Source organism: Podarcis raffonei, chromosome 16 (assembly GCF_027172205.1).
Source record: "Podarcis raffonei isolate rPodRaf1 chromosome 16, rPodRaf1.pri, whole genome shotgun sequence".
Taxonomy (NCBI): domain Eukaryota; kingdom Metazoa; phylum Chordata; class Lepidosauria; order Squamata; family Lacertidae; genus Podarcis; species Podarcis raffonei.
In genome coordinates, this window is record NC_070617.1 from 18,745,171 (window position 1) to 18,773,108 (window position 27,938).

General features: G+C 48.1%; 1 protein-coding gene across 2 annotated transcripts; it reads right to left on the reverse strand.

Annotated features, from left to right (window-relative positions):
- Positions 1 to 1,869: 1,869 nt before the first annotated feature.
- SIPA1 (signal-induced proliferation-associated 1) lies at positions 1,870 to 27,937 on the reverse strand. 2 transcript variants are annotated; one of them, XM_053368493.1, is made up of 16 exons: positions 27,823 to 27,935; positions 23,706 to 24,993; positions 21,005 to 21,129; positions 20,025 to 20,213; positions 18,150 to 18,324; positions 16,971 to 17,074; positions 16,590 to 16,747; positions 11,864 to 12,461; positions 11,295 to 11,569; positions 10,159 to 10,389; positions 9,158 to 9,248; positions 7,601 to 7,769; positions 7,360 to 7,458; positions 7,038 to 7,116; positions 6,699 to 6,780; positions 1,870 to 3,454 (listed from the first exon to the last, which is right to left on the reverse strand). In XM_053368493.1, exons 2-16 carry the CDS (start codon positions 24,616 to 24,618, stop codon positions 3,302 to 3,304), a joined length of 3,441 nt encoding a protein of 1,146 aa, XP_053224468.1. In that variant the 5' UTR covers positions 24,619 to 24,993; positions 27,823 to 27,935; the 3' UTR covers positions 1,870 to 3,301. The 2 variants fall into 2 exon arrangements, with proteins under 2 accessions (XP_053224468.1, XP_053224469.1); XM_053368494.1 differs by lacking the exon at positions 7,360 to 7,458 and having other exon boundaries at positions 27,823 to 27,937.
- Between the last annotated feature and the right edge of the window lies 1 nt (position 27,938).

Here is a 27,938-nt window from a genome sequence, read left to right on the forward strand (position 1 = left end):
CACCCACAAGCTGGATAGTGTCCTAAAAAGGCGGGGGGGGGGGGAGAGTAGGTCCCTCCCTCCTTTGCCTTGTTTGAAAGACCTTTGCTCATTATGAGGGGGGAAGAGGTGTAAAGTCCCTCTCCATATGCTCAGAATTGGCCATGATTTCAGAGTTTAAAAAAATGGCCCCCTGAACTTTTCTAACAGCAAAGGATACTCTGAGCTTGTGAAAGGGAGGGCACAGCCTTTATTTTGGCTCTCGCCTTTCTTTTAATGTCAAATACTGTGTGTGTGTGTGTGTGTGTTTACTCAGCAGTATAGCATGCTGTCTGCACTTGCTCAGGGGCACCCTCGTTTATTATCACTTCGCTAAGCCCTGGCATTACAAAAAGGTTACCACTTGGATCAGGCTGATAGCTTGCTACGAATCCTCGACAGAATGTACTTTGTAAATGTACAGCTTGTCCCTTCAAGCTCAGGGCAAAGTCGTGAAAGGGGCATGAAGGTCTTCTCTCTCACACAGATACATACGCTCTCCGAAAGGGTGTTCCTTTTCCACAAGCATTCTTCACCAGTGACATATCATAGAAGAATGCCAACTGTGTCCCTTTATGATTATGGTGTGTGCCACAGAGAGAAGGGCAGCCCTCACACAGTCCAGGTGAGCCCATCCTCAGGAGTGGCCCTCTGTGGGCACAAGTGGAACTTCATCTAAGCAAACGCTGAGGTTCCGAGAAAGCTGACCACATCACACACTTGAATGGGCAAGGATCCTAAACCTCAGAAGCAGCTGCCTCTTCTTTGATCTGCTGAATTGGCCCCTTTCATTCACGCTACACTCTGAGGCGATGTGTGTTAAGCCGCATCTTTATAAGCCACTCCACTTTTTTCTTGGCGAAAGGACCTGCAAAGTCTTTGGCAGCTGCTGGACTCTTCCAACGAGCACAACAAAGAGATCTGTGCAGGCCGGAATCTTGCATACTTTTCCCGCTTACAAAACGTGGTCTTTGTCAAAGGCGCTACTGTGCATGAAAAGTAGCCTCGCCCCCATGCTTTAAAACAAAACAAAAGACGCAATGGCAACCCACAAAATAAAGCTGTGGGTTGCGCACAGACACACTGCTGTGTTGACATGAAACCTGCTCAGAGGGAGCTGCTGACAATAAAAGGTTGACACACACTGCAGCCACTGAGAGGAAAGACACATTTTGCATGAGGGCTGGGGGGTGGGAGCCCCATTCATAGGGCCTGAAGATAGGCAGAATGGACCTTGGCAAAGAGAAAATGGTGCTAGGGAGACAAGGTGACTGAGGACTAGCAGAAAGGAAGAGAACAAGCCGTAGGCTGAGAAGAGCAAATGGGTAGAGGGAGCAGAAGGGGAAACACTTAAGGGGTCAGAGAGCAGGGCGGGCGGGCGGGCGAAGGACTCACCCAGGCAGAGTCCATTATATTGATTATGAAATGTCCTCAGCCAAACCTAAGATTTAGCCCACTTAATTATATAGCCAGGAAGGAAGGAACAAAACCACTAACTGCAAGTCTCCTAAAAGGAGCGAGTCTGGACAAGCAAGGAAGTGGCTTCTGTTCTCCATCCGGAAGCAAACTACCCGGAATTATAGAGAGCATTAGCTCTGATATCAGCGGATATGGGTGGGTGGGGAGAACGCAGACACACAAAAGGAGAAAAGCGAGTTAAAACGGAGGGAGCAGCTCATCTAGATGGAATCACAGAAACCGTGCCCCCCCTTCCTCCCCTCGGCTTAACCAGCAGCGTACACACACACACACACACACACACACACACACACACACACACCACCCCTTGTTTTTCCAGGCCCCCCGTTTCCCCAAAAGTTGCCAGCAAAGACGACAAAGGAGCCCACGGCATGTGGCTGCAGACCAAAGACTTTATTGCACAAGGAGGGCCACGGCTAGTCTGTACATTCAGTTCAAATCCAGGCAGGAGGCTGGGGTGGGGTAGACAGACGGACAACAAGATTCCCCACCTCCCCTCGCCTCTCTTAACCTTGGTCCAAGGAGGAAGGAAGGAAAAATATGTACAGGACACACAGACACAAAACGGCACAGGGGGAGAAGGGTGCCCCACCTCCTCTTGCTTCTCAAGGTGGGGCGGGCCAAGATCAGGATAGCCAACAAGCTGCCCTCTGGATCTTGCTGGGGCTCTCAGCTCCAACCAGCCTGAGTCAGCATGGCCAATAGTCAGGGAAGGTGTGAGTCCGCCCCAACTAGAGGGCGTCACGTTGGCTACCCCTGGCAGAATTGGAAGAGGGGGGAGCAATGGGTAGCACCACTGGAGGCGGTGAGATAAAACAGCAAGCTGGATTGTCTTGCCCCCACCTAGGAAGAATCTGTGATGGGTTACAAGAAGAGGTGGAAATGAGGACCACACAGGGCAAGGAGGGAGCAGGGCTTGTGTCACAGCTTTCAAAAACTTCACAGTTAACGGGCATGCGGGCCAAGGCCTCCATCAGGCAGGAAGCCCCCTGTGCAGTCCCAAATCAGTGCTGGGATGGGTTGGGGGGGAGGAGGAGGGAGGGAGGGAATGGAGGCAGCGAGGGAAGGTTTGCTCAATCCTTCTCGCTCCAGCACCACCACTGTACACACCTCTGCCCAGGGCAAATTGTTAACCTGGGCATATCACACTCTCCCCTTCCTCAAAGGCGATCTGCAGTTATTGCCTGGTGAATTTATTTTATTTTATTTTGTCCAATGGAACCACAAGGGTGGCATTTCCATGGGGGCTGGTGGCAAGAAAAGTCCAGGGTCCAAAATCGTAATTCGGTTTAAAAATTTTTTTAAAAAGATGCTCAACAAGACAACCATTCCCACCCCTAACCCCACCCCGGAGAGGAGGCTTGTATGGCTCCAAACTAAGGTTACAGGCTGGTGCACAAATTAATTGGGGAAGGGGGTGGGGCAGTAGCCCCTGAAAGGAACTGGGTGGCAAGCCTTGGTCGATAGGTGCAACCTGTTCGCTAACAGGGGCCCAAAGAGTTCCACCTCACCCAAGGCGGCCAGTTGAGCCCTGTGTCCTTTGGGCCCCCAAACCTCAGCTTCCACCCAACCACCCCCCATTCTGGGAATATACAACACCCCCCGACCAGTGGTGAGAGCTGTAGCACTAGCCACATCAAAGGCTAGCGGAGGGAGGGCTTAAGTGGGGGGGGGGCACGGAGCACGTTGTAATGGAACAGCCTGTCAAAAGTCTCTGTTGTGCTCCAAGTAACAAGTGAGAGAGAGAGAGAGCACCAGCTACCCCCTCCTAGGCCCCCAAAGGTGTGAGTGAGGTCAGAGGGCCTCAAGGGCAGTGGGGAGGCGTTGGGGGGCCGCCTAGCATCTGTGTGACCTGGCTGAGCTGAGCTGCTGCCGTCTCTGATGCTTCCTTCAAGCGCTGGGTGTTCTCTTGAAGGGTCTGCACTTCCGCTTGCAACGCTGCCTTTTCAGCCTTCTCCTGGAGGACAAACAAGGAAGAAAGGAAACACAGAAACACATCAGGGGCTCCATCCCATTACGCTGGCTTGGTTCTAATCCATCTAGATGCTGAGGGGACAAGGCTGCTGTTGCTGCAACAATTAAAGCCTGCATCTGACCATATGAAGCTCGCCAAGGTCCTCAAGAGAGACCCTGTTGCATGCCTAGACAGCAGGTCCTGCTGCTGTTGGTGCTGCGTGTCTTCCGGATGATGCTGACTCACAGCAGGACCTTCTCGGTGGTGGTTCCCAATGTGTGGGATACCCTCCCCAGTGAGGTGCATCTTGTCTTCTGCATCAGTGTAACATTCCGGAGGAATTTTAAACCGTTCCTGCTCACCCAGGCTTTTGATGTCCAAAAGATACTGCTCCCAGCAACCTTGAAATTATTAGCTGATTTTTTTTTTAAAAAAAGATGCTCTTAAATGCTTTTTTAATTAATTAATTAATTTGTATTTAATTGTATTGCTTCACCATTCTGTTGTTTGCTGCCCAGGGCTCCTTTGGGTGAGGATTCAACAAATAAATAAATAGCACTTGAGGAGGTGAAAAAGACAGTGCCCTTCCCCGTTTGCTATGTCTTGTTGGAGGAACACTCGGCCCCCAGGAGCTCCATCAGGCCCCTTCTCCTTCAGCATTCTGTTCCAGGCTGGAAACATTCCCAGCCACCAGGACCCTTTCGAAAAGGGCTTTCAAACAGCCCCACACTAGGCTTTGAAGCGCAAACAATTGGGGCCTCAAAATGCAGCGTCACCTGATGTTACTATGGCATTAGGTGATTGACAACAAGGTGGCGCTACCACCTGTCAAATTAGGCCCACCAGAGTGGCGGGGGTGGGGGATAAGGATGGAACCTGTTGGCTAGAAAATGCTTCCTGAATGGCAACTGGACTGATCTGTTCCAGGCAAGACTGCTCAGGAGTTTCTTCAGCACCTCAGAGATTAATAAATGCATTGTGGCTGGAGGTTTTGTAGGCAATACCCCACAAACTGTTCTAGTGAGGCCTCATTAATTCAGACATTGCTGAGGAGAAAGTTCCACATGGCATGACTAAAAAATAAACAAGGAAACCCACATCTCTACGAAGGGAAGAAAACCAGACAGTCTGCAATGTCTGAGTTTGGGCAGCGAGTCCTGATAATGACACATACCAGGGGGTGAGGATGTTATAGGTGGATGCCAAGCTATTTTAAGAGGAAGCCTCCTCCTTTCAGAATGATTTTTAAAGGAAAATGGGAAGGGAAGAATTCATGATTCACATTCATGAACAAATCTGATGGCTTTCTGCAGGGCTTGAAGGGGGGGGGGATGAAGATTATGGGCAGTTCCCTCACTGCAAAGGTTTCATTCTATCTGCATTTATTTATACAAAGATAACCCAGGAGCTGAGCAGCCTTTGGGCTTGTGGGACCTACTTGCTTGTTCTACCAGAATCTTGAGGTCTGCCAACCAGAATCAGGTGCACAACTGCAGCTCAGGTGGATGGAAGGACACTAAGACTTCCAATTGTAGGCCAATTGGTGCCAAAGAAGGACAGAACTTTCTTTATGTATGCCACAACAGCAGCAAGAATACTCATTGCAAAGTATTGGAAGACACAAGATCTTCCCACTCTGGAAGAATGGCAGATGAAGGTGATGGACTATATGGAACTGGCAGAAATGACCGGCAGAATCCGAGACCAGGGAGAAGAGTCGGTGGAAGAAGATTGGAAGAAATTCAAAGACTATCTACAGAAATATTGTAAAATTAATGAATGATAGAATGATGTTGGATAGAAACTAAGTGGTTTCCAGCTGTAATGCTATAAGGGAATATGAAAAATGGATTATTAATAGGTAAAAATCTAACGTTACAATATTTTAAGATTAAAGACTAGGATAAACAAAGAGGGTAAGGATTTGCTGAACCAACAAACCGAACTGGAATACAAAAAAGGGAGGCGTGAGGAGGTCCGGGAAACAAGCTAATGAAAAATAAGTAATGGAAAGACTGAGTGGTTTTTAATCATTTTATTTTGTATTTCTTCTTCTTCTTTTTTTCATTTTTATTATGTAACATTTTGAAAATTTCAATAAATATCTTATATATAAAAAAGAGGACACTAAGACTTAAGGGGCAAGGTGCCTTTTGAGCACAAACGCAGGCCAGGAATTTGTACTCAGCATCAGCACAGATGCCAAGTCCACAAGCCCCTTTTCACAAAAACCCAGTCCTGCTTTCCCCTCCCAAGTTTTCTTTCTCAGCAACCTATTTTTATTTATTTATGGTGGTGGGGTAGTCGCTTTAGTTGTTGCTGTTTTTGGGAATGAAAAACGCTGGCTGATCCCCCATATATCCACCAATAGATCCTGAACTACCTTGTGCTCGCTTGCCCCTGAGATAACAGATATAGCTATGGCCAGGTGGACTTTTTCACAGAACAAGCTGCTGCGGCAGATGGACCCGTTCCTCAAGACTGCAGAAGCAGCCAGTGACATGTGCCTCAGGTACAATACCTTGTATGATTTAAAACTGGTTCAGGGGAGGAATAAGTCCCATGAGGAAATATTGAACGAACTGGGCATCTTTAGTTTGGAGAAGTAAAGACTGAGGAGAATTCTTCAAATACCCAAAGGGCTGTTGCCTACAGGAGGGCAAAGACTCTGGGTGCGTCCAGACTTGGAATTTTGTGGGAGCGATTCAAGTGCACACCAGAATTGAGATTTGCACAATTAAAGGGGATTAAAGTGCTCTGTTGCCCTAGCACAACAAATCGGCTTTAAAAAATAAATAAAATAAAATTTGCAGTTAGGAAAGTGATGGGGAAACGCACCCAAAAATGTGGGATGAACAAATGGTTAACAGTAGGGGTGGGGAACTTTCAGTCCGTATATCCACCCAGTTTGACCCACAAGTCCATTCTGGGCAAACTATGCCCACCTGCCCTACACCTGATGTCAAGTGTGGAGCAGGTAAAAGTGTGGCTTGTCTGAAAGGGATTTTCTTTGTGCAGTACCTCCAAAGGGCCAATAACCAGCTGAGATCCTGATAACTTGCATCCTCCCCTCCCTCTCAAAAGGGTGGCAGCTGCTCTTTTTTTAAGAGTGCAAAGGAAAATTTAATGTCATTTTTAGTTTGGCTCTAACTTTGGGAGAATGGGGAATACCTTTCAAAAGTAAATTTTGCAAAAACCTTGCTGGTCTGATCCTCTGTGCCTCTTACATTTCTGCTCACTACCTCACCTTCTGAAGATCTTCCTGCAGTTTCTTGAGTGTCGATTCCAAATGCAGGACCTTATCAGCAAGGCTGAGAGGAAACTGGGACCTGAAAGAGTTGGAAAAGAAGGGAGAACCAGGGTGGGGAGACACTGATGTTAACTATCCTGGCAAATGATTGTTCTCACATGTTTATGTAACTAGGAAGATGTATATATTTTTGCTACGCCTTGCAGAATGGAGAGAAGGAATTCAGGGAGCTGACATACGGATGAAATCTCTCCACCATATAGTTGAACCTCCCCAGCACGCTCAAATCTCTCTTCCCTGTCCCCTTGTACACACACAGAGAGAACTATTTCTTACTCCTCATTGGGTTGCTGCTGACTCGTGCCCCTCTGGACGGTGGTGCACAGGGATTCCCTGCTCTCCAGCACATGCTGCCCTATGGATGGAGAAAGAGGCACAGGTAAGAGATTCAGCCAGAGCAAGAAGAAAGCCCTAGATAGGGGAATGGCCCATAGCTCAGTGGCAGCACTCTGGCTTTGCACACAGAAGGTCCCAGGTTCAAGTCGGACCTGTTCTAAGGCACCTTCCTGTGTTCCTAGGATGCTACCCTACACTAAGTTCCAAGACTTTTGCCGCAGCTAGTGTCAGCCTGTTGGTTTGGTCCCCCACACTCACTCACCTTCCCTGGAAAGGGCCTCCAAGATGCTGTTGCAAGCAGAAGCCAAGTTGGCAATGGACTCCCACTCATCCTCCAGGGACTCTCCAGCTTCAGAGAGGACTGGGGGATAAAGGAGAGGGCAAGGCCTTCAGTCCTCAAGCAAACCCTTGGCCCGCCCAGGCATGGCCACATCAGTGCCTCTGCACTTGGGGAAATGGGGGCAGCGAAGGAACACAGGGCGGAGGAGGGGAGGATCTCTTACTTTTGGTGATGGAGTTCCGCAGGGAAAGTGTCCGCGGCAGGAACTTATCTGTTTCTCTGGATTCCAAGTGTGGAGAGGTCTTTTCCTCGGGAGGCAGAGATTCGGGGCCTTTGGCTACCTGGCCCACAATGGATTCTTTCTTGTTTACAATGGGATCTCCAGGATGGTCCTAGGAGAAGCAGAGCAGAAAAATCAGCCCTCTGTGCATTCTGCCATGTGGCACAAGCGACTAAATGCGGTACACAGTGCAAAATCCAGCTTCCTGAGAAAACTTTGGCTTTCTTTTTTCTTTAAGAAACTTTCCAGCCTTCTTAAGACAGCAGCAACAGGATATTCTTACCCTAATCCTCATAAACTAGCAAGAAGTCTACTGTTGCTACAAGGGGTAGGAGATGGAGAAGGGGACGTGTATGCTGCAAAGACCTAGACAAATGGGGTGTGATTCAGGGCCCATTTCAGTAGATGACCAAGGGATGGAGCAACACCCCTGTGATGTAAGATTGCAGGTGAGTGAGAAGCAACATGACAGAAGTTTATGAAAGTATGCATGAGAGCGAGAATGGACAGAGACATTCTTTTCTTCCTCTCTCAATACATGATGCTGAATGTTGGGGGATTTAGAGCAGATAAAATGAATGACTTCTTCATGCAGTGCATAGTTAAACCATGGAGCTCACTTCTGTAGGAGGCTGGGATGGCCACCATCCAACTTTAAAAAAGGATTGGGCAAATTCATAGCAGATAAAGCTACCAATGGCTACTAGTGTTGCCTCCACAGTCAAGGGCAGTAATGCTTCTGAATACCAGTTGCTGGAAGACATAGGAGGGGAGAGGGCTCTTGTGCTCAGATCCTGTTTGCAGGTTTCCTACAGGCATTTGGCTGGCCACTGTGATAACCGGATGCTGGACTAGATGGGCCATTGGGCTCATCCAGCAGTCTCTTCTTATGTTCTTATATTTGATGCCTCAGGCTATACAATGCTAGCAGGTTGCGTGTGTGTGCGCGCACACACACACACACTCACTCACTCACTCACTCAACTCCTTCCACTTTAAAGGGTTGCCTCAGGTGCTACTGTTGGAGAGGGAGCGCAGCTGTGCTGGGGAATTGGATCTGCACAGAGGATCATATCCAGAAATGGCCAACCCTTCACCAGGCAAGGGGCTGGTAGGTGTGGCTTTGCCAAAATGGCCTCATGAACCATGGGGAGGCCTCATTAGGCCCATGGGTTGGAGATTCCCTACCAATGAGCTCCAGTTTGATGCAGAATGTCCCATGCACAATCACAGCACCCCCAGTTAAAAGGATCAGGAAGGAGAAGAAGGGGAAGACCTTCCTCTGCCTGAGACACCTCCCTCCCATTCCTCTGTTGCCTCCCTTGTGCCTGTTTTGGGACAGTAAGCCCCTTGAGGCAGGAACTTGCCAAACGTGCTCCTTGTAAATCACCACGAACATAGATGCCACTATATTATTTAAAGTGGTTGTTGTGACTATTATTAATGTTAAAATCAAAAGGCACATAAACAGAGGTACAAAGAGAGAAGACAAACACTTACTGCGTCCTGCTCTGAAGAGGGCTTGGGTGTGGCAGCCAGGATGAGATCCGGAGGGGGATTTGGCAGGGCAGGGATGTCCTGAGGTGGCACCCTGCAGAGAATGAGACCCCAGACACTGAGACATGGAGGCAGGAATGGAGAGCGTATGCTAAAAGGATGATGTGTTGCTGATACCACATCTGAGGTCTCAGAACCAAGTCACAGCATTTCCTACAAACGTTTTCCAACACATAACAGTCTGATTTAGATCTAAACCCATCTTGTAAGAAACCCTGCCTTTTTTGCAGCCTTGGTTCCTGAATATCACACATTTTTTAAAAATGGCCAGAGGAAGGGAAACGGCTATTCTATTCTTTGATGGCTAACCTTCTCCCCCTCTTGCAGGAGCTGCAAAAGCTGATGAAAAGAAAGGAGTTGGCAGCTAGCAGACCCAGAGCGGAATCTGGTCCACTGACAAATGTTAGCAGCCCTCTTCGCCCCTCCAATTACCTGCAAACTTGTTATCATGGGCCTTGAGGAAAAGACATGTTTACAGGTGCACATGCACACACACCCCTCACACTCCCTTTATCCCATGCTTCTCTCTCTTCAGGTGCTTCTAGCAGCAGAAAAAAGAGGAAGCTTGGAGCAGCAATGAAAGGCGTTTTGCAGTCTCCTACATCCCTGCAAAAAACAGACAAGGGTTGCATATCTAACCCAAGATAAAACTGGTGGAAGGGCTGTAGCAGAGCAACTGTTTTGCAAGCAAAGATCCCAGGTTCAATCCCCTGCATCTCCAGTTATACAGATCAGGTGAAGCTCTGTAGGCCCAATCTCTTTTGCCATTTGAAGCACAGTGGATAATGCCAAGCTAGAAAAACAGATAGCCTGGACTGAATAAAGCAGTTTCTTGTGTTCCTAAGATCCATGGAATGAGGCAGAGGGAAATTGGCTGGATGTGACAGGGAAGGGGTGAGTGGGTATGAGCCACGAAAGAGGCTGGAGGTACTAGTGCTACTCACGGGTCTGGAGGCTTGGGCGTTCGGTCACTATGGCTCCGCAGAAACTCAGTCCTCTCCTCTGCCAGGCTGTGAGGGGGCCCCCCGTCTGGCAGGGACAGCGAGTGGAGCAGCTGGAGCGTGGCAGGTTTGAACCCTGCTTCACTCCCCGGCCTGGTCAACTCCACATCGCTGGCTGGTGGCTCACTCCTCCTCTTCTCTTGTAGAGACTTTAGGTACAGCTCTGAGAAACTTCTGCCAATGTGGAGGAAAAGGAAGAGGAGAAAGACATCAGAGCACCATCCTGTAGGTTGGGTGGAGGAATAATCTTAAGTGTCGTCCAGCAACAGCTATTCCATCAGGACTAGAGGGCTAGTTTGATATACCTAACGGCAGCCACTCCATCAGGCTGCAGAGCAGGAGCAAAGGGAAGCAAGGCTATAGGCTCTGCAGAGAGAGCAGCTGCCTTTGGCTCACCCACAACTGTCGTGCAGCAGCATCCATTTCATCACACTACTTTCCAATCAAGCTAGTCATTTTAAGAAGGATAAAAAGATAAAAAGACCTTATTTCTAGAGCAGGGAAGGGACAAAAGGGCACCTCTTTTGTACACAGAATAATTTTATGTATGCTTTCATTACAGAGACTTAAATCCTGCTCTTCAAAGTCCTGGGGCAGAATGTAAAATTGGACAACACAATGAAAACAAATTAAAAGCATATACAGTTACACCAAAAGCAGGGAAACCTAAAAGATCACACAGAGACACACACACACACAAATACACCAAAAGCTAAGGAAAGGAAGGGTAGGGGAACCTATTTCATATTAAATTAAAAGGCCGGGGGGTGGGGAATACAGGTCATTAAAATGACACATAAAAGCAGGAGTCAGGCAAGCATCCCTGGGGAGAGCATCTCAAAATCAAGCTGCCACCAATGAGAAAGTTTATTATGGCCAAGACAGCCAGGTCCCAGCGGACTGCTGCTATTATCTCCAGTTCAAGACCCCAGGCACCTTATACAAGGGGGTTTAATGTCAGGACTAGGCACTGGGCAAACCCAAAAGAAATCGGAACTAAAAGCAACACACCAAGGAGAGCAAATATGAGAAACCTGGCCTGGGAGTGTTCCTCTCTCCCATCCCCAAAGTGTACTCACCTCCGGGCCTTTCCATTCTCATCTGGGGGTACGACAGTAATGGTGACCTTCTTGGCAGTGCGCAGAAGCTCAGAGGTCTGGGCATGGCTGAGGCTGGGCAAGGGTCTCTCGCAGACACGGACCAGGCGGGCCCCAGGCTGGAGACCAGCCGTCTCAGCAAAGGTGAAGCGCTCCACCTCCGTCACGAAGCCCTCGGGGTCCATCTGGAAGCCCAGCTGGCCAACCCCGTTCCGCAAGAGGGTCAGCTCCCGTGTCTCGCAACCCCGAGTCACCAGCTGTGGGGAGGGGAGATAGTTCAGGTGGTGACTAGATTAAGCCAAAGAGCCTATTTTTATAGCCAGCGTATAGCCTTGGGACCCACAGAGTAATAATAAGCACAAGAACCCCTCTAAGCATATGGAGAGTGTATTCCCCCACAGCCAATTAACAGAAGTCACCCCCCACATCTGTAATTCAGGAAGTGGAGCACAAGGGACCCAAATTTAGCACCACAGGACTTTGAATCCAAATGATGCTATGCATCCCTTCCGCTCCCCACCACCCCTTAGCGGGTGAAAACAAATTATTACCTGCAGCCGGTGGACAATGTCACGGATATCGGAGGCCTGACCCTCATCCACACGCATGCAAATGTAATCCCCTGTCTCATAGTAGAGGTCCAAAGTGCAGCTTTCAGAGAAGGTCCAAGCCAGGATGTCCCGGCAGGAACAGTTAAAAACCACCCTCTTCTCACGGGCATCAATAAGGACTAGAAATTCAGCCGAGATGCCCAGCAGGCACCGCAGCTCAGGAGTCTTGCTCTCGGGTCCTCTACTGCCATCCCGTGCCCACACGCCCCACACCAAAGCCCCCGCACTGTGTGCCTCTGCCCCCTTTGGCGCCTTGGACTTCTCGCGCTTCTTTGCAGCCAAAGCGATGAGGGCCAAGCGCGACGAGGAGGCCTCCAATGTGCTGGTGGTGGCGTGGTTGAGGGCCAGATCTCGCAAGTACTCCTGGCGGGTGCGCGTTGCCATGGCGTGGAACTTCCCTGAGCGCTCGGCCGCATTTTCTGCATTGATCGCCTTGGCGAGCAGGAGGTCTCGGAAAGCTGGGCCCTTGGCAAAGGAGTTCTCAGCCGGGATGAAGGGACCAAAGCGTGGGATGTCCTTGGTGCAGCTGACAGCCACGCTGAATGGAGCAGCCATTCGCAGAGAGAGAGGAGAAGAAGGGACACAGGACACTTTTTAAATTAAAAAAATGCAATGGAATTGCTTATTTCTCTGCAATAATTTTGCATTGGTCCCAGGATTCAGCATCCTGGGCACCTGAATTTCCATTTGAAAATATATATTAAAAGCAGCTTTCTAGCTCTTATCTGCTTTTATCTGGCTAGAAATATCCTTGAACAGTGATAGTGGCCTCTTGCTTGTGAGGATGGAGAGAGGTGCTCCTCTGACTCTGGGGGTACTTGCCCTACCATATAAAGGTAATAGTCACATCAATTTCGCCGCCCATTTTCCGGCCCTGCCAAACACTGGTATGTGACCTCTGGGAGGTTGTTGGGGCATGATGGAAACAATTGTGGTAGGGTGGGGGGAGCAGTCTAAACTAAGAGAATGACCCTGTGAAATCCTAGTTTCCCAAACCTGCTACTTAAAAAACAGCATGCAACTATATTTGGGGGCAGGGATCTATGGGCCTTGCTGCAAGCCCACCAAACCAGAGGTACAATTAAGACAGTCAGCCTGCTAACAAACAAATTACTGGGCAATAACAGTAACTGAGTCCAAAAGCAGCTAGGCCTTCCATGCTGAACTGATCAAGGAACTAGGCCCAAAGCCTGAGGCTTTTGAACTTTGCGTTACCCTGTCAACCACTCAAGAACAGGCCTCGCAGCTCCCTCTGCTGGTGTGCTGTGACAGTGGAACAGAAAGAAAAGTTTGGGGTTTGAGCGCTTGAAAAAATGGGGATCCCGCACCTCCCAATCACCTGAGGGAAAAAACAGGATGGTCAAATCTCGGCAGCCATTTTTGGTGCCACAATCGCATGCGCTCTTGCCCAGAAAAAAAAGCAGTTTTGGGGCACCGCGCGAGAGCTTGCCACAGTATAAGGCAGTGGCAATATGCCTGTGAATAACAGTTTCTGAGAATCACAAGTGAGGAAAGTTGCTATTGTGTAGGGTTGCCATATTTCAAAAAAGTAAAATTCCTGACACCTGCAAAGTTGTTTTTAGGAAGACCCCCAAATTGTTGACATTTTAGGGAACAAACCCAAATTGTTGAGCTTTTGAAGGGAAACCTCCCCACCAAAAAATAGTGATTTTAAGCTTTTGGAGCTGTTTCCAATGCTTTTTCCATTGCATTGCCATACATCCGGGTTTTCCCTAACATTTTGCTGATTCTGCAAAATCCCCCCCGACACCATTTTTACACCCCAAAACCAGGACGTGTCAGGAATTTTCCTGAAATATGGCAAGTCTACTGTTGTGCACTGATCCTGCTTCTGGGCTTCCCACTGGGGCATTGGGTTGGCTTCTGTTTGTAAGTTATCTAGGAATTATTTTTGTATTGGGCAATTGATAAATCAAATAAATTAACAGTCAAATAAATATTAGCTTTCCACAGTTGCAGCACAGCACCTGATGAGGTAGGCTGTTGCCTCTAAAAGCTTATGCCAGTTTAGAATATTTTTTAACAGGTGGGGGGGAGGGTCTTGTTAGGGTCAAAAGCCAGTATAAAACGATTTAATAAATAAATAAAGTTAAACGCTACTGAAAAGTTAGTGTCATTTAACACATATCTTATTCTTTAACATGCTAGTCTTAGCATGCCTGGAGAGCTATGTCAACAAATGTGTGTACTATCTAGGGATAGCCACAAGAAATAAGTGACTATTACTGATTTTATTTTTGACTAATATTACATTTATTTCAGTTGCCAAATTTAGTCAAATTTGACTTGTACTGTAATGATTCATTATTTTACTCATTAATTTCATGAATCAACGCATTTCTAAAATGGGTATTTTTCCTTCTTGGAAAAAAAATTCCCCACATCACTTATGGAAAGCTGACATTGTGGCAATCAAAAAAAGGTATTCAGGAAACTGATAATTAAAGATACAGGAGCCTTTCCCAACATCTTACTGCTTTGCTCGTCTAACCTGGACATTCCGGTACTACAATTATACCCTTACTGTAAAAAGGGCAAAAATAGTGCAAATCAAATTTGAAAAAGAAGTTGTACTAGACTGCAATAGTTAGATGCTGCTGTCATCTGGTTTCTCTGGAGAAAGAAAAAATGCACCAAGAATGCAAATAAAAACAGAAGGGCTACTGTGAACTAACCTCAGCACCAAACTACATGTGACATTAATCTCATGGTTTTCCCTTGAGTGCAGAGGTTTCTCCCGACACAAAGAACCAGCCAGGGGCCCCATTCCAGATCTGGACAGCTGTGAGGAGGGATGGCAGGGGCAAAGCTACCTGTACCATACCATACACCATTTAGGGGATTTGTTTTTATAATAATGGAAACTAATGGGGGAACACCCTTGTAACTGTACTGTACTACTGTTTCAGAGGAAACTGAGGGTCAAATTACTGTACAAGGGTTCTTTAAAAAAAACAACCCTTAAAATGTGGCTGTACCTCTGTTTCACCACAAGGGGACATATTTCTAAGATAAAAGAGTACAGTACAGGAATTACAAGTCTCAGCCAGCTGAGTTTCCTGCAGAAAATAAAATAAAAATCTAATTTGTAAAAACCCGTATCGAAACCTGGTCCTGCATTCCATATGCTGTTGGATCTGTGAGGACCGTTAGCATATTCTGGCAGAAAATATTGCAAGAGATAAGTAACAAGTTATAAACACATCAATATTGTTTGCTTGTGCTAGTGAACATTTTTGCAGGCTATCTCTGCTGTGTTCAAGATGAGGTCCTGATTACTCCTCTGATCTTTGTGTCCTAAAACCTTAACCAGAACCTACTTTTTCAATCAGATAAGGAGACAGGAATAAAGGACTGAGAAGCAACCTCATATCTTGGGATTTAATCCAATGTTAGTCCTCCTCAGAGTAGACCCACTGAAATTTATAAATATCCATGTATTCTAATGAGTCTACTCTGGCTATAACACAGTTAGATACAACCTTTGCTAAAAATCTGGGACAAACGGAGAAATTGGTACATCAGATTGATCTTATTCAGAAGTCTAGTTAAACTTGATGCTTTCTTCCTTGAATGGGGCATGTTCATTGCCTATGTGGAAGTGTGGTTTGAGGCAGTGGCTACAGAGTTGGATTAGCACAGGCTTCCTCAACCTGCGGCCCTCCAGATGTTTTGGCCTACAACTCCCATGATCCCTAGCTAACAGGACCAATGGTCAGGGATGATGAGAATTGTAGTTCAAAACATCTGGAGGGCCGAAGGTTGGGGATGCCTGGATTAGCACCAGGCACACTCATTCATGAAGCTCAGTGGGTGACCTTGGGTCCAACACACTCTCTCCCCAATGAGCCTACCACAAAGCACTGCTATGAGTACCAGGGGCCACTTTGAGCAACTTGGATGGAGGGTTGGAATAAAATAAGGAAAGAACGGATTTAAAATTTAACAACGGACAATGATGGCTGCATTTGCACATCATGTTATGCCACAGATTGCTTTAACCATGGTTTGTTCAATGCGGCTGAGAACCTCATATGTCAAGGACAACCCTTCCCCACATGCACTCACCCTGGCCCTGTGATCAGAGGGTGGCAACACGAGAACAAGCCTTTCCTGTGGTTGTGGAAAGCTCTCCCCAGTGAGGCTTGCCTGGTACCATCTTTGTCTAGTCTTAGTTGTCAGGCAAACATGTGTGCTTTTTACCTGGACTTTTGGCCCTTAATTTGAAGGGTTTTAAGTATTTTTGGCCTCTATTAGTGGGGTAAAAATAATTTAATAATAATTTATTATTTCTACCCCACCCATCTGGCTGGGTTTCCCCAGCCCCAGGTAGGAAAAGACCTGCCTTGTATTTATATAGATATGTTTTTAAGGGTTTTTTATTGGTTCTGTGTACAGTAATTGGTCTTCGGGTTTGTATTGTGTTTATACCTCACTTTGGGTTATTTTTACAAGGTAAGCAACTTGTAAATGTAAATGTAAATAATAATATTGGCACAAGGACTAAAGCATTTGCAACCAAAAAATAAAAATTTTCTTCAAAATCTCTCGCTGTCAAGTCCATTGAGAGGAACAAGTCCAAAGGAGATGTTACAATTGGAAGGTCAGGGAGAGTTTTGCCAGGTTCCCCCGCACTCCCTCTCACCTGTAAGTAGTGTGCTCTGTGCAAGATTCATGTGCCCTCACCACAATGAACACATGCTGAAAGTGTGAGCGGAACACCTTTGGCGTGAAGGGGAGCGCTCCAGGCTCCTGGAAGACGATGGTCACAATGTCATTCCCAATGTGCCGCTTCCTCAGCAGCTGCAGAAGATTGGGGGTGGGGGAGGAAAGGAAGGTTACCAGAGAAATGGGGAGCTGGAGACTTGGGGCAGGCACTCTGTTCAGCCTCTGAATGGAGCGTTAAGAGGATGTGAATAAGTTCTGCTTGATTCTTCTCCAGCATGTGTGTGGTGGCTTCCCCCTCACTTACTTTTTATGGGGAATCTCTTGTTCCCCTGACCTAAGCAAAAATGCCCCCACATACCTGCTGGCGGTTGTTAGGGGTGTAGGGTAGCATGGTAGAGACATGGAACATGATCTCATAGTCCTGATACGTGGTATAGAGCGAGTGGGTCCCCGTGGAATCATCTGCAAAGAAGAGTGACAGACAGATTAGAAAAAACTTTCAGTGCAGCTGCTGCTAGCATCCACCCACCCAAAAGTTAGCTTTTTCAGAAAGGGTCTGTGTACGGCAGTCAGGTTCTGCATCCATAGCACTAACCAGAGGAGCAATGACTGCTGGGAGGAGCAGAAAGAGAAGAAACGCCATGGTGCATCTTCAGCAGCATAACCGGACGCCTTCACCTGCCCCAGCTGCAATAAAGCTTGTCTCTCCCAAAACTTGTCTCTCTACAGTCACAGCAGGCATGGCAACCTTCCAACTTCACGCCCCCCCCCAAAAGCCGTACTTCTCCATCGTCTTCCGAGACAGACAGATGCCAACCAACCAATTTTACTTAATAAATAAATGCATAGCTTTAACAGGAGAAGACAAAAAGAGCTAGGAACTTGACTACTAAGCCCTGCTCAGGCCTGGCATCAACATGCGACATACAACTACCAGACTTTTATAAGACATCTGAAGGCAGCCCTGTTTAGGGAAGCTTTTAATGTTTAATAGATTATTGTATTTTAATATTCTGTTGGAAGCCGCCCAGAGTGGCTGGGGAAACCCAGCCAGATGGGTGGGGTATAAATAAAAAATTATTATTATTATTATTATGCTGCGGCAAATGCTGTGGGAGAAACAAGGCCCTTTTGGGGGGTGGAGGTTGATGCTGTGAATCCCTCCATCGTAGGCTCAGGTTGTATATGTGTAAATAAACCATGTATCATAAAGACATCATGGTCTCTGCTGTGCCTCATTTCCAAAAGGAACCACAAACCCTGGGCAACTGCCTGAAATCTTTCACTGCTCAGAGACTGGGGTGGCATGCAACAGTATCAATGCTGCTGGGAAATTAAGGTGGTAGATGGGCACTGCATCCAGCTGCCCTCTAAGCAGTTTATATTTTATTACTGTTTACATTGCTTTTTTTAAGTTTTAAGAAGTGGGGAGAAGGACCAGGAGATCCAGGGTCTACTGCCGAAGACCCCATAGGCCACCCCCTAACCATGACCCTGTAAAACACACATACATTAATCACACTCCCGTTATACTTACTCTTGTTGTCTAGCTGGGCACGGTACTTGCCAAAGCCGAGCAGCCGGATGCGCTCACCCAAGAGGTCCAGGAATTCCTGGAAAGTTGGCCCTGCTTCCTCGTTGTTGTACATGTCTTCCTCGGAGCCCTGCCCTGCCCGGCAGTACAGCACCCCGACTTTCCGCTGGAAGCTGAGCTGCAGGGAGGGGGAAGTCCGGGATGGGTAGATTGAAGGGCAAGACCCAAACGAGAACCAATCAGAGGCTCTTTCAAAGCCTTCACTTTACTGGTCTAATCCAGCATCCTGTTGCACACAGAATGACCAATCAGATTCCTCTTGCGATGCCCACAAGCAGGCCACAAAAGTGCTAGCCCTCTCCTGCTGCTGTTGCCCAGAAACTAGTATTCAGAGTATCAAATGAGAGGCGCAACCACAACAAAAAGCCCATCATGTAGTTGTCCCTGCCTTACTTCCGGGTAGCTGGAGTAAAAGATCTTAACATATGTATCTTGGTAGAAAATCTTTAAAGCCTGCAGATTGATGTGGGACAAGGCACTCTTTAAAAGTACCTGAGGTCCCAAGCTGTGTTGGGCTTTAAAGCCAAAGTCAACACCTTGAATGGAAATGAACCCATAGCCCTGCTCATTTGAGACAGCAGAGGAAGATGGGCCTTCTAGATATTGTTGGACTACAACAACTCCCATAATTCTTGGCTGTTAGCTATGCTGGCTGGGGATCATGGGAGGTGAAGTCTAATAACATTGGGTGGGCTCACCCAATGTTCCCCAACCCTGCCTTACAGCTCTGCTGGATGTTCTTTGATGGTTGCCTTCTGATTTTTAATTATTTTTAAATACAAATGATACAAATCTAGCCGCTCAAGGAAGAAACTGATTGTCTAGATCCATTTCAATGGGGATTTAGGCTCAATTTTGGCCCAGAACCTGCCTTGGTTGCCCTGTATGATGACCTCAGTCGGGAGAGAAACATGGATCATGTGTCTCTGTTTATTCTCTTCAACCTCTCAGCGGCTTTCAATACCATCAACCATTGTTTCCTTGTGGAGTTAGGACCGTGTGGCACTGCTTTGAGGTAGTTCCAGTACTACTTGGATTGATGTTTCTAGTGAGCACACCTTCCCATTTTTTCTCGCAAGATCTTGGCAGCCATTTTGGGTGCTGCGACTTCACTCGCTCTCGCATTTTTGGGCACTACGCGAGATCTTGCCCCCCCAAAAAAACTGCTTTGGGGTGGCAAGAGCAAGAATCACATGACTTGCCCAGAAGCCATCCCAGAAGATGCATGTCCCAGTTTTGCATCAGAAAACGTTGGAAGGTCTGAGAGTGTTGCTTAGGGAGTGTTCTTCAGCCCATGGAGCCTTCAGTGTGAGGTTCCTCGGGATTCAATTTTATTCCTTGGTTGACATCTGATGCCCTTTTAAATGTGTTGTGGGATTATTGGTTTGTTTTTGTTCTTATTTTTACTGTGTATTTTGTGTTTTTTATACACTCGTACCTCGGCTCCCAAACACCTCAGAAGTTGAATGTTCCGGCTCCCGAACGATCAAAAACCAGAAGTGAGTGTTCCAGTTTTTGAACGTTCTTTTGGAAGACAAACGTCGGATGGGGCTTCCATGGCTTCCAGTTGGCTGTAGGAGCTTCCTGCAGTCAATCAGAAGCCGTTCTTTGGGAATCAAACGGACTTCTGGAACAGATTCTGTTTGACCTCCGAGGTACGACTGTATTGCAATTTTATGTTGTGAACCATTCTGAGATCTACGGATGAAGGGCAGTATAAAAACAAACAAACAATTTTTCAGGGCAGTAAACGGCCTTGAAGGTAGTTCTAAGACATAACAGGGTGGGGAATATGCGTTTTGAATGAAACAGCCTTACCCCTTGTTCATCCAACTTGAGCAAGGTCTCTGGGACCTTTGGGGAACTAGAGGCCAGGCGGAGACACTGCAGGTTGAGCTCTGGCATGACGTGTTCCAGCAACTTCTTGGGAGGGATGCCCCGTGGGGCAGTGTGGCGGGCCGAAAGGGGAAGAGCATCCTCCAGAATAGATCCCCGCAGAGTCCGGAGCTGGGAGGAAAACAACAGCTGTCAAGGGGACAGGAGGAGGATCACACCAGGGGGACTCCCCTCCACATAAGGCCATGACACCACTCAGTGTGGCCTAGTGGCTAGGATGTTGGGGTGGGACCTGAGAAAAGCTAGGGTTAAGTCCCACCTTTGCCACAGACTCTCGTTCAGGCCACATTTACACCATGAAGTGGTATAATGCCACTTCAAACAGTCATGGTTTCCACCAAAGAATTCTGGGAGCTGTAGTTAGTCAAGGGTGATGAGAGTTGTTAGGAGACTCCTTATTCCCCTCACAGCCCTACAGTTCCCAGAGTGCTTTAACAATTAACTCCTGTTCCCAGAGGATTCTGGGAATTGTAGGTTTGTGAGGAGAATAGGGGGTCTCCAAACAACTCTCAACACCCGTAACAAACTACAGTTCCCAGGATTCCCAGCCATGGCTGTTTAAAGTGGAATCCTAGTGCTTTAAACGTCTGGTGTGAATGTGGCAGCTGTCATCTGCTCTGGGCTGGTGTCAGTTCTCCTGGGGCGGTGTCTTTCTCCAAGAAAGAAGAATCTGCATAGACAGAACTACATTATACAAACCATAAATTTAAGAATGGGTGACTGGGCTTCCACTAAACCCTTCCTCCCTCCCCATCTTGTTTTCCTTGTGTGCTGTGTATTTTAGAGCATAAGCCTGAGAGCAGAGACAGTTGTCATGGCTGATTTTTGGTAAGCCAATTTAGCTGGCAGTTTGGGATAAAAAAACACATGAACAGCTATTGCGGCATGTCTTGAGAACCCACCTGACTTGTGCGGATTATAAGGCGGTAATTGTACTGGGGTCCAGCGCTGCCCTCTTTCTCCTCACGCCGTAGTGACACAGCCACAGAGCCCAGCTTATCATCCACCCCGAAGTAATTCTGGTGCTCTGTGTGGAGAGAAGCGAGGAACCTCCCTTGAGGACAGCTTGCAAACAAAGCCAACCAGAGACTCTGAAAACAAGGAACCTCGCAGCAAAGGCGGCCAGCAGGAGGCCTACACTTGCCCCACACCCAGCAGTCCATTTTTGCCTCAGCCACCCTGAACACCAAGGGTGAGCAGAAGGTCCATTGGGGTCTAGTGGAAGATCTCTGTATAATTCAGGAGATCAGCAAAGTTTTCCGACTCCCAATTATAACAGGGGAAACCATTTTCTCCATTTGAACAAGGCTGCTGGAATGAGGTACACTAGCCAGGAGTGGGTGATGGTGGGAAACAAGATTGAGCTCTGTTTTCAAGTATTGGACACAAAGTCCTTGGCTTGGAATGTGCTCAGAGGCACCCTCTTCTCAACTACATAATTCTAACTTTCTAATCTTTTGTTCCTGGGTCTGGGCTGGTAGATTGTGGGGTTGATCTGAGAAGGCTGAGGCCAGACCATCCTTCCTTGTACACCAGCCTTCACCAACCTAGGGAGGCCTCCAGATTTTTCAGATTAAAACTCCCATCAGCCCCACAGCAGCTAGTTGGTACAGGCTGCTGTGCACTAGGGAAGGACAAAAAGGTAGCCCATCATGCCCAAACTGGGATTTTGTCTTCTCCCAATCTCTAACTTGCGTCCAGTCACACCTCCTATTCAGGGCAGGTGTCACCACATTTTAGGAACATGCTTTTGAAGCAGCTCTGCCCTGCCCCTTGCAAGGCACACTAGCTTCCAAAAATTCCCTTTTTTCCAGATGCCTTCACCAGCACTGCAATCCTCTTAAGCTTCAGAGTGAAGACACCACTTGTTGTCCATTGTTTTGGTCTCCTTTTTAAGCCATATTTCAACACACCTAAGAGCCACTCAATTTAATGCGCAGGACTGTTGTTGGAATGGATCTAAAGGGGGTTGAATGTTTTCAATAAAGCTATCTCTGTTGGAAAAAGAACGAATGATCTATTGCTGTTTCAGAAACATTAACAAAGAGATTGCATGCATTGAATAATACAAATGCTGCAGACAATTTTGTTGAAATATGGCATCCTTTTATAAAATACTTTACTGATTACCCTGAAGAATGGCAAGTACCAAAATCAGAGATTGGACTTCGGCAAATTTTAACTAGATTGATCTCTCCTGAAGGGGGGAAGAGTTGGGGTTTTGTTTTTGTATTCCCCCCTTTTGTAATGGTTATATATTGGGAATTAATACAGCTAAAATAATAATAAAAAATAAAGGCAACTCCGACAAAGGACTGACAGTTGCATAAACTAATAGAATTTGCGGAATGAACAAGTTTTACGGCCAAAATAAGAAACTGGAATGAGGAAAAAGTAAGGAGCGGGATTGTTTTGGAGAATATTTAAAAAGAGATGGTATCATGGTTTAATATCCAGGTGGGATGAACTTAGGACCAGCAGTGGACAAGATAAATGAACAGAGAGGAAGAAAAAGGATGGAAGTCTACTGGGGATGCAGCCATCCAAAGAATATGAACTAGAATGTCAGTGAAGGAAAGATTGGGAAGCCAATACAGTGGTGCCCCGCAAGACGAATGCCTCGCAATATGGAAAACTCGCTAGACAAAAGGGTTTTCCGTTTTTTGAGCTGCTTCGCAAGACGAATTTCCCTATGGGCTTGCTTCGCAAGACGAAAACGTCTTGCAAGTTTGTTTCCTTTTTCTTAACACCGTTAATACAGTTGCGACTTGACTTCGAGGAGCAACTCATAGAACGCAGTGTACATAGTAGCCTTTTTTGAGGTTTTTAAAGACTTTGGTGATTTTTGAAGCTTTTCCAAAACTTCTTTTGCAGCCATTTGGTAAGTTAAGCTTTTAAAACTTTTTTTTGGGGGGGGTTGGATTTTGGGTTGGGGTGTTTGGAATTCAAGGACTTGGTGTTGGGGAGGGGTTTGCAAGAATCTGGAAGCTTGTTTTCCCCCCCTGCATTTTTATGATTTTCTGTGACCATTGGGCCACTCTGCTGTTTTTTTAAAAAAAATCTGGGTTTGAATTTTGAAATGCTCTTTACAGTATGTGTGACTTTAAAGAGCACTTAATAAACTCTTGTTGTACAAAATTTGGCTTTGTTTGGACTTTTTTTGACCATAGGAACGCATTAATTGATTTTCAATGCATTCCTATGGGATTTCGTGCTTCGCAAGACGAAAAATTCGCTAGACGAAAAAATTCACGGAACGAATTAATTTCGTCTTGTGAGGCACCACTGTACAGACTGGGAACGTAAATCCATGTATATAAATGAGTGCAACTTTAAATTTGAAAATGCATAAATAAAGTTATTTTTAAAAATTAAAATTAAAGCTATGCATCATGCAAAAAGGAAGCAAGAGGAGGCAAAATAATGGTCCAGGAATTGGAATTCTAGTTTTAAGAGAAAGAAAAATGTCTCCCTAGCCAGGTTTTCCATACTGCGCATTCTCCGTATACCCCTCTATTGTGTCCCACACAACCCCCCACTAGCCTTTTTGCTTTTTCCTCACTTCAACCCCTGCTCCATCTCACCCTGCCGGCAGCCGCTCACCCTTGCCGTAGAAATGCTTCCGATAATAGCAGGCTCCGAGGTCGGCGTACTCAATGGCATGGCTTGTCCGGCTGGTCCTCTGCCCGTAGCTCTCCCGGGGCTCCTCCAGCACAGAGACCGCCATGTTGGGGCAGTGAAACCCCGCAAGGGAGCCCCGATGCTGGCCGATCCCCCACTCGGCCTCGCCCCCAGCCTCCATGCGGAAGTTGGGGCAGCTGAGCACCAGGGGCCCGTCCTTGTCCTCGCTCCTCTCTCCCTCAAAGGGGGGCGCTGGGTTCACTTGGCAGCATTCCTGTTCTGATGCAGCCGATGCCCCGGTGGTGACATTGCCAGGCTTCTCCGCCTCTCGGGTGGCCTCGCCCGGCTCGAAGAGGATGCTCTGGACGTCGTAGTGGGCCAAGTGGCGACCCCACACTGGCACGGGTGCCTCAGAAGGCACAGGGTCCCCAGCCGGCGCACCGTCCACCTCGGTCTCCCACACTTCGTTGGCCGCCAGTCCCAGCAGAAGCAGGGGGTCACGGAAGCGCCGTGCTGTGGGGCTGCCGGCCCGTGGCTCTTCGTGGCTGTGTGCCCGGGCCCGAGGGGGTGCGGGGCACTTTGTGGATGTGTTGGGGCTGCTGCTGCTGATGCGGTGAAGGCCAACTCCAGCGGCAGGTGGCACAGCGGGCAAGGGAGAGCCGGGGGTGGCAGGGGCAGGGGCCAGCTCCCCTTCGCTGAGTGTCATGTCACTGTTGCTGCGATGCATGAGGTAGCTACGCCTCGGGGACCTCAATGGAGGGCCGCACTGCCCCGCAAGGGGGCCCTCAGCCGCCTGGGGCTTGGGGGCCCGGAAGGTGTCGAAAGAGAGGGACGTGAGAGGCGGTCGGTTCCAGTGGCTTCGGGTCTTGCGGATGAAGAGGTCGTCTGACTGCATTGCCTCCAGGCGCCCACAGACCTCTCCCCTCGCGCTGGCCCAGGCACCCAAAGGACCACGGGGGAATCTGGATCCTACCCAACTGGAAAAGACAAAGCAACACCAATCCTGCTTCCCCAGGTGCGTCAGCAAATCAGGTTGTCAGCATGTAACAGGCCGCATTCTCTTTGGCGGAAGAGGTCAATGCCCCGCCCATGGGGAGGGGCTTCCAAACACGCTTAAAAGGGATCTAGTCCTGCTGGGGAGATCCAAGTTGCTCCTCAGCAAACAGGCTCCATGCAGAGGCGAGGGTCAGCACACAGCAGCCAGGCGGGCAGGAGTGCCAGGAATCACCTAGCCACGGCAAAGCTGTCTAGCCATTTTGAGGGCAGTTTACTGCAATGGAAAAAAAGAGGCATGGGAGAGAGGGAAGAAGATAGTTGAAAAAGATCTGTTTTGAGCCAAACACACCGGGTTTATGGAGCTGGAATTCAAGCCTGCTGTGATATCCACATCTCTTGCTTTGGAGACCTTGCCAAACTTTCCCAGGTGGGGTACAAGCACTGGACCCAAGAGGCCTGAAAGATTGTACTTCCCTACACAAACCTACCTGGGTGTCAAGATCCTCAGGTGAGCACCTTCTCTCGTTCCTGTGAACCTCAGAGCCACGGTTGGTGGTGACACCAAAGGGAGAGTCTATTCTCTGGCTGCTCCCACATTGTGGGATTTCCTCCCAAAAGAGGCTAGACTGGCTCCCTCTTTGTTATCCTTCTGCGGGCAAGCCCAAACCTTCCTGTTCAGACAGGCCTTTGGAAATTAAGGTGCGGACGATGCTGACAGAATCATAGAAACGCAGAGTTGGAAGGGACCCTAAGGATCATCAAGTCCAACCCCCTGCAAAGCAGGAATCTCAGCTGAAGCATCCATGAAACATACCCATCCAGCCTTAAAAACCTCCACGGAAGGAGAGTCCACAACTTCCCGAGAGAGACTGTTATACAGCTCTTACTGTCAGAAAGTTTTTTCATATGTTTAGTTGGAATCTGCTTTCCTGCAATCTCCTTTCTGATCCCTGGGCTTTCAAGTACCTAGTAACACCTCTGAACCTGACTATAACCATGGCATCTGGGATACCTGGGAAGGAGGAGAAGCTCCCCGCTTCAAACTTTGCATAGCACCTGGAATAAAGTGGTTCCTCTACCCAAGAGTTCAGATTCCCAACCCAGCATCAAACGATGCTCTTCGCTCTGCACATACCCAGAAACACTCTCACCTGTGCTCCGGCCCTGCGCTTTTGTCAAGCCCCAGTATTAAAGCAAAAACAGGGCTCCATTTGCTCCCCACCCCATGTAGGATAAAATCCCTGCTGTCAAGAGCCGATTAGCCTAGTTGTTTGACAGAGCATCCTCCCCACCCCACCCGGAGGGCTGTCACTCCCAATCACCATCGAAGGAACTGGTGCCCAGCTGTCCCTTACCCTGTACAGATGGCGCAGCCAAACAAGCCCTGCACCCAGCCAGGGGCCTGTTTCTTGGAGGAACTGGCCAGCTTGGGGCAGGGATGGAAGATTTGGTGGGAGAAGCTGGAAGGCAGTGGCATCTGAACATGGGTGCAAAGCAGGTCTCCCTGCCCACTGCCTTGCGGCAGGCCCTGTCCCAGACTCCGAGGAAAGTAAAAATAACAGCATACCCGGCCTTGGTCTTGCATGCGCTTTGCACAATCACTAACCCCATTTAACTCACTTCCACCTTCGCCCCAAAATAAACTACACACTGATTGGAAGCCGGGCCGGGGAAGGCAACAACCTGCCTCCCCGGTGGGGAGGACTAAGTCACGCTGCGGTGACATGTAACGGCAACTCTTAACCAAGCAGCCCAGAGGCCAGAGGCACACGCTCCACTTCAGCACCACAAGCAGGAGGAAGTGGAAGAAGATGAAACTTCTGCAAACGATCAAAGCACAGGCATGGCTTCTTGTCATCAAGGCATGAGAAGAAAGATTAGGGGGAAGAGGATGAACTGTGTCTGGTGGACAGAGACAGAAGCAAGCAGAATTCGCCCAGGGAGGGAAATTTCACAGGCACTCGAATGGGGGGGTAGGAGCTTTTTCAAGCCACATCGACAACAGCTTGCAACCCACTTTTGCACTATGTGCTCCTGAGTAGGCCTGGGCTATATATCGCCCAGGATCGGTATGAGGAGCAGACTGCAATGTCGGTTTCCCTCAGTGGTATATCGCTGGTGAAACAGCAATTGCACTCTTCCATCATATGATGCAGAGGGAGAAACGAGCCACCCGGACCCGGGGTTGCAGTTTTGCGAAACAATTGGACTGTGACCTATTGCTTAGCAATAAACAGCAATTGACTCCTAACTCCTCTTGCCTTTGAGTTTTATTGGCGTAAACTCAGAAGAGTTTTAGCTCACAACAAAACTGCCATTGCACTCTTCCATCATACGATGCAGAGGGAGAAACAAGCTGTATCAGTGAGGCGCTGATACAGCTTGTCCCTCCCTCTGCATCTTTAAACTGCTCAACTGAGGCGTGTGCAGCTGCCCTTACCTCAGCCAAGCAGTTAAAGGAGCCCCCAGCCCAGCACTGGCCCCTGTGAACTGCTGGCAGGATGGGGGCTCTGTAAAACTGCTCAGCTGAGAGGAGCATGGTTGGCACTCCCCACAGCGAGCAGTTAAAGGAGCCCTGATGCTCTGCCCATTTGCCGGTGAGCGCTGGGGCTGTCTCAGCTGGGGAGGGGGAATCTTCTGGACCCCCAGCTTTGCTGCACAAACAAGCTGCGTTGCCTCAGCCCATGAGTGTCAGGGTGAAACCGCCTCAGTTCCTGAGGTGAGAGCTGGGGCAGTTTCACCAGGTGCCTCACAGAGGCCAATGCAGCTTGTTTTTTCAACATTGCGGTATATCGCCAAACCGCAATGTTTGGCTATCGATACACCGCAATGTTGAAAAACTGATATCGCCCAGCCCTACTCCTGAGTAGCTCCAAACTCCGCTCTGCTGTCCTTCTCTAGGCAGCAATATTTTACTGTACATGGTTTCTCTCCTTTATCACACACATACAGAGTTATAGGTACATTTGTTCATGCCACACCATGCCAAAGCGTCACTCACTGCGAAGTGTGATGTAGTGTTTAGAGAGTGCCAGACACGGGCCACGTTCACACCATAAACTTAAAGCACTATGATACCACTACTAAACAATCCATAGGAAACCTGGGATCTGTAGTTTTCTAAAGGGTGCTGAGAGTTGTTAGGAAAGGCCTGTTCCCCTCACAGAGCCACGATTGTCAAAAGCGGTTTAACAATTGATCCCTCGTCACAGGGAACTC